This window comes from Olea europaea, chromosome 11, assembly GCF_002742605.1.
Source record: "Olea europaea var. sylvestris chromosome 11, O_europaea_v1, whole genome shotgun sequence".
Taxonomy (NCBI): Eukaryota; Viridiplantae; Streptophyta; class Magnoliopsida; order Lamiales; family Oleaceae; genus Olea; species Olea europaea.
Genome location: NC_036247.1, coordinates 9,195,389 through 9,203,957, shown reverse-complemented (window position 1 = coordinate 9,203,957; position 8,569 = coordinate 9,195,389). Strand labels below are relative to the sequence as shown.

Here is an 8,569-nt window from a genome sequence, read left to right as displayed (position 1 = left end):
CTGACTTGACATTGGAGTGTAGCGGTCGCCACCACCCCCGCTGGTTCCGACTGTGTGCTTCTGACCATGCGTTGTTGTGCGTAGGGAGAATTACGTGGAGTGGCTATCCGTTGACCACGTAGAGGGTCCAATTCACGAGATCAACAATATCATTGAAAGATAATAGTTTAGGATGTGGAATTACACATGACTAAACGATGCTAAATGGAACGTCTCTCTCTTTTCAAATCCAATCTAATACGGCTATCAAATATGTAATATTATATCATTCCACATTTAAATTTCAACCAAGCAATATATAAAGTATAAAATTTTATGTATTATATTATTCACTCATATTTAGTATCATGTATAAAGTACGAGGACGTCGTACATTGTGTGGGAAAGGCCGGCGTGGGTTAGGCACCTTTTTATCCAATGAAAATGGGATTAAGACTATTGAGACTGTAGAGGTGTCCTTATAGAAAGAGTCATTTTTGAACCCCGACCAAATTGTGGACATGCTAAAGGCTTAGACAACAAATCACGGCCTTTCAAGTGCAGAGTTGATCAGTGACTAATAAAAAGGTTAAACCCCAACCTTAAGGCCCCCACCGACCCTGCATGTTTAACAATTAAACAATAGTCAATAGGAATAGCTAAATACAAATAGCCACTTGCACACACGCGCACACGCGCACACACACTTTTTGAATGAATATTAATTAAAATTTAAAATGAAATGAAGAAACAAAAAGACTAAACTGCTCGAACGGCTTTTATTTTACTAGTGAGTCTATTTTGGTCCCCTGTTAAGTTGAGAGGTTTAATTTTTGCTTTATTATTAGATAGAATTAAAGGATTTATTTACCCTCATATATTTAACAAGAAATACAACAAATACAAAATTGCTACAAATATTTATCCATTATAAAGAATACTTATAGAATTTTTAGATGAAAATCGTCATTAGAGACGAGATATGTGATGAAAAAGTTAGGGACTTTTACTGTAATAAAAATGTGATGCATTTATTAAAAAATACGGTGTAAATATAACCATTTATTAGGCACTGGACCAGAGGTCTTACTATCACAAGTTAGGGCGTAGACTCAACCACTTTGGCAAGCCTTAAGACGCCTAAGTAGGAAAGGTACAATGATTATTAGCAATTTAAGCCACTCTTTTATCATCATTTTCTAAAGTTTAATTTCGACTATATATTTTATGTAACCTACAACTTTTATCATATATTTCATCATTTTTTATCAAAATCAATTAAAAACTTAATTTTTATTTAAATCAAATAGGAGTAAGCCATGAGCCTCCATGGATCGCTAGTTTATAGGCAAAATCATTTAATGGGCTCTGTGTGGTGTGTATCATTGGGCCTCTTCTGGCTGTTTTTTAATTGACAAAATTTCGTAACTATAAATGTTTAATAATACAAATTTTAAATTAAAAATTTATTTAAAACATATAAAAAATTAGGTGGTCATAATTGTCACTTTTGATAAACATTTTGACTTATAAATTAAAATTAAACGATTCACAATAGCATACACACAATTTATAGGTTACGATCACATACCAACTCATAAAACAAATAAGGTTACAGTCACGTACCACTCAATTTACGAGTCACATTAACATAATGTTAAACAAATTACATACCACACAATTAATGGATCACAATCATATTAAGTCACAAATCATATAATTAATTGACCATAGTCCTTATTGACTAGATTTTTCTCACATTGGAGCTTATCGTTGGCTCTCTCTATGCAATCGCTTTCAACGACACTCTATAATCGTTTAAATTTTAAATTAGATGGTTGTACAACATTGAGCAACTTAAGCTCCAAATTCCAATTTATCGTTTATATCAAGTTTAAGCTATACAACAAATTTTGATACGTTTCTTTTCTTGTAAAGCTTGGGAACTCAAAAGTCCTTGAAATTAATAATGATATTTTTTTTTACTTATCTAACGAAGGACTATCTAAAAATTACATGTACAAAGTAACAAATGTGTCAATTATATTGATCATTTAACACAGTTGAGATCAAATAATCTTTACAATTGACAATTTATAATAATAATAATAATAATAATATCATCTTATATTTTGTGCACTTATAATTTCTAATTCTAATCAAGAAGCATTTATCTAATTATTTTTATGGAAATTGACTTCGTTAATTCACGTATCAGTTTAGAACCATTCTAATATTTGAATCATTCATAATATTTTTTTAAAAAATAAATAATTCATTTTCAGAAAATCAAATGAAAAAAAAAAATGTTGACTCTGGTTAATGGCCAATATACGGGCTAGTTCTGGCCAACTACGGGTTTGGGCTGAGCCTTACTGGCATGTAGATCAATCCTTATCAGGTCATTCATTTTGATAAACCTAATGGTCAGTGGCCCTCGCCCAATTCAACACGTGCTTTGTTCAATGGGTCAATTCATGGCTGTGTTCCCAGCCCAGGTCTGTTTCAGGTGCTCATACAAGAAACGTGATTTTGGGCCCTAAGTCTCAACAAATCTTTATAGATCCATTAATGGATTAAGCCCAGCACCATGGTCTATTGATAGTCCAAGTCTTTACTTTCGACTGGGGGTCCAAGTTAACAGTGCCAGTCAAAGAACAATAAAGTCATAAGTACAGAAAAAAATTTAACAGAATTTTTATTGACAATGACATGACAAAACATAAATAGACTGTTTATTTTCTTGTTCTTTTTTCCATTCTTCAATGATGTCGTGCCATGTGTTGGTAAAGTTTTTCTATCAAAAAAATTTGCAATTGTAATATGATTAGTCAAAGAAACTTGATATATGCCAGTCAAAGAAACACGTCCATCAATGAAAATTAAGTAGGTTCAAATAATTGTCCTGCCCTTGGCCTTAGGTTTTCTAGGCTTGGAAACATTTATTGACTTCACAAGGGTTAATTTTCACTTTCCACCAAAAGGGTACCAAATTATCACAAAATAAATTTTCTAAAAATAAGTATAACTGATTTCGTGTTTAATTGATGTGTGTGTGTGTGTGTGTGTGTGTATATATATATATATATATATATATATATAATGTATGATCAAAACCCTAGCTCCAGACAAGATGATACACAGTGTTTCATAAGCTTCCCTTCACCATTTTCAGACAACCATGAATTGCCTTTGAATCAAATATTTTCTCAAAATCAGCCCATGGGAGGGACTAATACTACAAATTACAAGGAAGGCAATAGTGAGCCTTGCAAGTTAAATGAAAATTCTGCCGATCAAGTTCATCGTGAGGCTATTACACCAATGAGGAAGAGAAATCCTGGTCCAACCGCTCGAAAGAGAACAGGGAAGAAGGATAGGCACAGCAAGATTTGCACGGCACAAGGAATAAGAGACAGAAGAATGAGGCTTTCAGTCCAGGTTGCAAGAAAATTTTTTGATCTGCAAGACATGTTAGGCTATGATAAAGCAAGCAACACCATTGATTGGCTATTTACTAACTCGAAGAAGGCAATCAAGGAGCTGACCAAAAACCGTCCTGATCAAGCAAAGATCAGTTCCAGCATTGATAATGTAAAGAGTGAGTCTTTTGTCTCTGAATGTGAAGTAGCATCAGGAGTAGTGGAGAATTCAAACAATGAATTCAAAGGAGTTTCAGCAAAAAGTGCAAGTCCAGGCAATTCACATGAGAAAGATGACAGAAACTATACTCAAAAAGTAGTATGTAAACCTAAACCTAACACGAGGGAATCCCGGGACAAGGCTAGAGCAAGGGCAAGAGAGAAAACGATGATCAAACGCCTTGAGAATTTGAGCCAGTGGCAAAAATCAATCTCTAATGAATTTCAAGAATTAGGGTTTTCTACCAGCCCTTTTGACGCTGTTGAAGAATCAAGCTCCGGTGATCGGAAAAGGGACTCTCCACATGATGTTGATTGGCACTTATTTGGGAATCAATTCGCTGATGAGGACACAATTGAGAAATTCCTAGGTGGTACAACAAGCTCAAAATGTTGCCCTATTTCTGATTATCAGTGTTATGATGCAGCCGTATCAGGTTCCACAGATTCCAACAACAATTTCATGGGTTTCCTCGGAGATTGTGAAATGAACAATGATATGTTCAATTCCAATAACTCTGAAATGGAAAACATGGTATCATTTTCAGGTAACCCTACTTCTTACGTTACCTCAGATTTTCTATTTCTGCAATAAGTACTTCGAAGATGTGAAATTCGAGAATTTTAATTCTAGTTGCTGTCTAATAAGGGAGATCAATCAGCAATGATTATCAATCTCGTCCTAGTGTTTATTTGCTGAAAAATAACTTCTTTGTTAACCAAAAATATCTTGGATGGCTAGCTATGAACAAGTATATTTTGAAGTTCTAGCGTTATTAATTTGTGCGTGTTCTTTTCTCATCATTGTTTAGGGAGGAGGGAAATTAGGGTTTTTTACGAGCATTATCTAATAATATTTTTCTCAATATTAAGCTATGAAGTTTGAATAAATGGCATGCCTTCCTGATTTTTATTTACCGTTATATGCTTCATTGCATACATAGAAGATTAAAGATAAGATCATGCATACCAGAAGCATATATGGTGCATAACTTTTTCTGGTTGAAATAATTCATAGTCAACAACAATAGCTTTTATCATTTATTTATTGATGTATTTGGATTAATAACTCTAAATAGCTAACAACTGATTTACACATTTAAGGAGATGGGCGAGAGAAATAAATTTTTAACACCATAAAAACTTTCTCCATGAAGCATGTCATCATGTAAGTTAAAAGAATTGTGGCAGTAAATAATTACTCATAATTCATCTTTTTTTAAACACTACCAGGGTTGGAAGCAGATAATTATCTCCATTCCCTGTGCCCAATTAAAGAGTTTATACTACATATTCGTTAACACATAATTTTAACAAGACAATACATTTAAGTAATAAATAATAAAATTATGGCTATATATTATAAGCCATATTTTCATTCTAGTAATTTTTGGAAACAGGTTTATATTTGGAAGAAGGTCCTATGCGAAGGCTTAAATCGAAGATGGATTAATTAATATTCGAACATGCACATTGTTTCAACGCTAGATAATGAAGTTCTATACATTCTTCTTATTAAATTAGTTAAACATATTACATATCTGTGGAGAATAAATATGTTTCTGGATTGTTTGTAAACCCTAATTTGTGTGACAGGGTGCTAAGAATATCTTGAAGAAACTTTCCATTTTGAAAGAGCATATTCTATCACTTGAAGAGTATCTATAAACTTAAAGAGTTAGAATGCATTTGGTTTGTTATTTTGAAGTTATTTTCAGTTTTCAGTTTTTTAAAACTCTCAAAATGTGTTGGTATGTTATTTTCAAAAATGTGTTTTCGAAAACAAGAAAAATTTTACAACATAAAACTCAAAATGACTTTTTGATATTTTGAGTGTTTTTAATAATACTCAATCAACTCAAAACAAGAAAAATGAACTTAAAAGTTTTTCAAATTAAAATAATTTATAAAAACATATAAAATCTACCCAAATACAAATATCAATCTCTCTCTCTCTCTCTCAATTTATTATCTAAGGATGATTTCCATCCGATCGTTGGAGATATAGTTACAATGATTTTTTTTCTTTTCACGAACTTTAAAATTTTTGTTTTTTTTATCACATTTTAGCATAAAATTGATATGTTTTACTAACTAATCAAATTAATTGAAAAAAATGTCATAAATTTATTTCTAACATTTTTAAACCAAACGCGTTTTTTAATTTTTTATTTTGAGAAAGAATTTTTAAGAATGATAAACCAATACGCGTTTTTTGCAATTTTAAAATGATTCATTAAAATAAAAAATAGAAAATAAATTCAAAACTAAAAATAGCAAATAGAAACGCAAACCAAACGTGTCCTTAAAATTTTAAAGTACTCTAACAAGCTCTTCATATTTAATACTTAATTTTACTACTCCCAAAAATATTTATTATTTTTTCTAATATTTTATTTTAACTAATTTTTCTCTATATTATTTTATTATTTTTCAACATTGAAAATTAAAATACTTTGAATGCATTCTGGAGAGTCAAACTCATTCCTTAAATTAAAATGTTAATTTAAAGTCTTATATCTAAAGAGTCCCTTGAAGATACTACATATCTGTGGAGAATAAATATGTTTCTGGATTGTTTGTAAACCCAAATTTGTGTGACGGGATGCTAAGAGTATTTTCAAAAAACTTTCTATTTTTAAAGAGCATATTTTATCATTTGAAGAGTATCTATAAATTTAAAGAGTTAGAATGCGTTTGATTTGTCATTTTGAAGTTATTTTCAGTTTTCAGTTTTTTAAAACTCTCAAAATGTGTTGATACGTTATTTTTAAAAATGCGTTTTTGAAAATAAGAAAAATTTTACAACATAAAACTTAAAATGACTTTTTGATATTTTGAGTGTTTTTGATAATACTCAAAAAACTCAAAAGAAAAATGAATTTAAAATTTTTTCAAATTAAAATAATTTATAGAATCACACAAAATCTACCCAAATACAAATACCAATCTCTCTCAATTTATTATCTGAGGGTGATTTCCATGCGATCGTTGGAGATATACTTATAATGATTCTTTTTTCCTTTCACGAACTTTAGAATTTCTGTTTTTTTTTAATCACATATTAGCATAAAATTGATATGTTTTACTAACTAATCAAGTTAATTGAAAAAAAAAATGTCATAAAATTATATCTAAATTTTTTAAACCAAACATGTTTTTTAATTTTTTATTTTGGGTAACGGTTTTTAAGAATGATAAACCAAAACACGTTTTATGCAAAAAATAGAAAATGAATTCAAAACTAAAAACAAAAAATAGAATCGCAAATCAAACGCATCCTTAAAATTTTAAAGTACTCCAACAAGCTCTTCATATTTGATACATAATTTTACTACTCTCAAAAATATTTATTATTTTCTCTAATATTTTATTTTAACTAATTTTTCTCTAGATTATTTTATTATTTTTCAACATTGAAAATTAAAATACTTTGAATGCATTCTGGAGAGTCAAACTCATTCCTTAAATTAAAATGTTAATTTAAAGTCTTATATCTAAAGAGTCCCTTGAAGATACTACATATCTGTGGAGAATAAATATGTTTCTGGATTGTTTGTAAACCCAAATTTGTGTGACGGGATGCTAAGAGTATTTTCAAAAAACTTTCTATTTTTAAAGAGCATATTCTATCATTTGAAGAGTATCTATAAATTTAAAGAGTTAGAATGCGTTTGATTTGTCATTTTGAAGTTATTTTCAGTTTTTAGTTTTTCACACATTAATTTCATCTACTGTTATCAAAACTTTGTCACACCTAATAATTATACCATGTTTACGAAAGTCACTTTTTAAATCTAATGTCCTTTACTCGACATTCTAGATTTCACATTTCTAGCCAACCATTATAGAATACGGGGCGGCCTGATTCGACATTCTCGTTCACTTAGATCCGATTGAGGTGATCCTCCAGCCAATGGGGGAATTGCATCCAAGAAAAAATAGTTCTTTATAAGAGACCAAACTCAATGCATAATGTTAAATAGTAATAAATGTCGTCCAAGCTGACCAAATAATGTTATCCCATGTGTAACAGCTAACGAACAGACAAGAAAATGGCAAAAACATAAGATTACAAGGTTACCATGCGTCCATGTTATGACTTACCTTACCAGACGCCCTAATAATTACTTACAAACAATTGGTCTCTAAACTAAATACATAGTGGACATTGGAATAATGCAAGGGCTGCCGTTCCAGATATTATTAGATCTTTTTTCCATGGAAGAAATTAAATTTTGGAATCCTCTCTTGTAGCAGACTTGTATTCATTTCTTTGTCTAGGTTACTATGGGCAGCAGGTTGCAAAAATTTATAGCGTTTTGATTTAAATTTAATTCAATTTAAACCGAAAGACCATTTTGATCGTGAGGCAACTATGAACTTTCGAACTTTTGAGTACAACATAAATTTACTCGATCTCTTCAAGTAATAAGTCTAAAAGTGACAGGGTGGAAGAGATATTATACAAAGAGCATTACTAGATACAAGGAAACTATGAACTTCCGAGCTTTGAGTACAAAATAAATTTGCATGAAGCATAATTCTCTAATTTTTACATTGTTCTCCCCATCTCGAGACTGGTTAAGTTATTTTCTATTGTAACTTTAATTGAAGCATAGATCGATTCCTTCCAAACCCATAAATTTTTTAAAAGTAAAAATCGAAAGAATGAAATTTAATTACACGAGATTATGTTTTTGCATAAAACAAATAGTATTTAGTGTGAAAAACTAATCTACTTCGCAAGTATTATCTATTGGCTCGAACAATTAATAATGATATTTCATGTTTGCATTAACAAAAAAAAAATGTAAATAAACAATCCAATATTCAAAAAAGTTAATATTGTTGGAAAATGGTTGATACATTATACAGAACAGGATTACACGATTACTTGTGATACTTGTTTATTCAAGATATGATGTAAAGTTAAGTAATGTTAATTA

The 8,569-nt window shown here is 30.4% G+C and overlaps 1 protein-coding gene across 1 annotated transcript; it reads left to right on the top strand.

Annotated features, from left to right (window-relative positions):
* The first annotated feature begins 3,081 nt into the window (after positions 1–3,081).
* Positions 3,082–5,188, top strand: LOC111404431 (transcription factor TCP12-like). Its single transcript, XM_023033240.1, has 2 exons — positions 3,082–4,168; positions 5,021–5,188. Exons 1-2 carry the CDS (start codon positions 3,082–3,084, stop codon positions 5,071–5,073), a joined length of 1,140 nt encoding a protein of 379 aa, XP_022889008.1. The 3' UTR covers positions 5,074–5,188.
* The last annotated feature ends 3,381 nt before the right edge of the window (positions 5,189–8,569 follow it).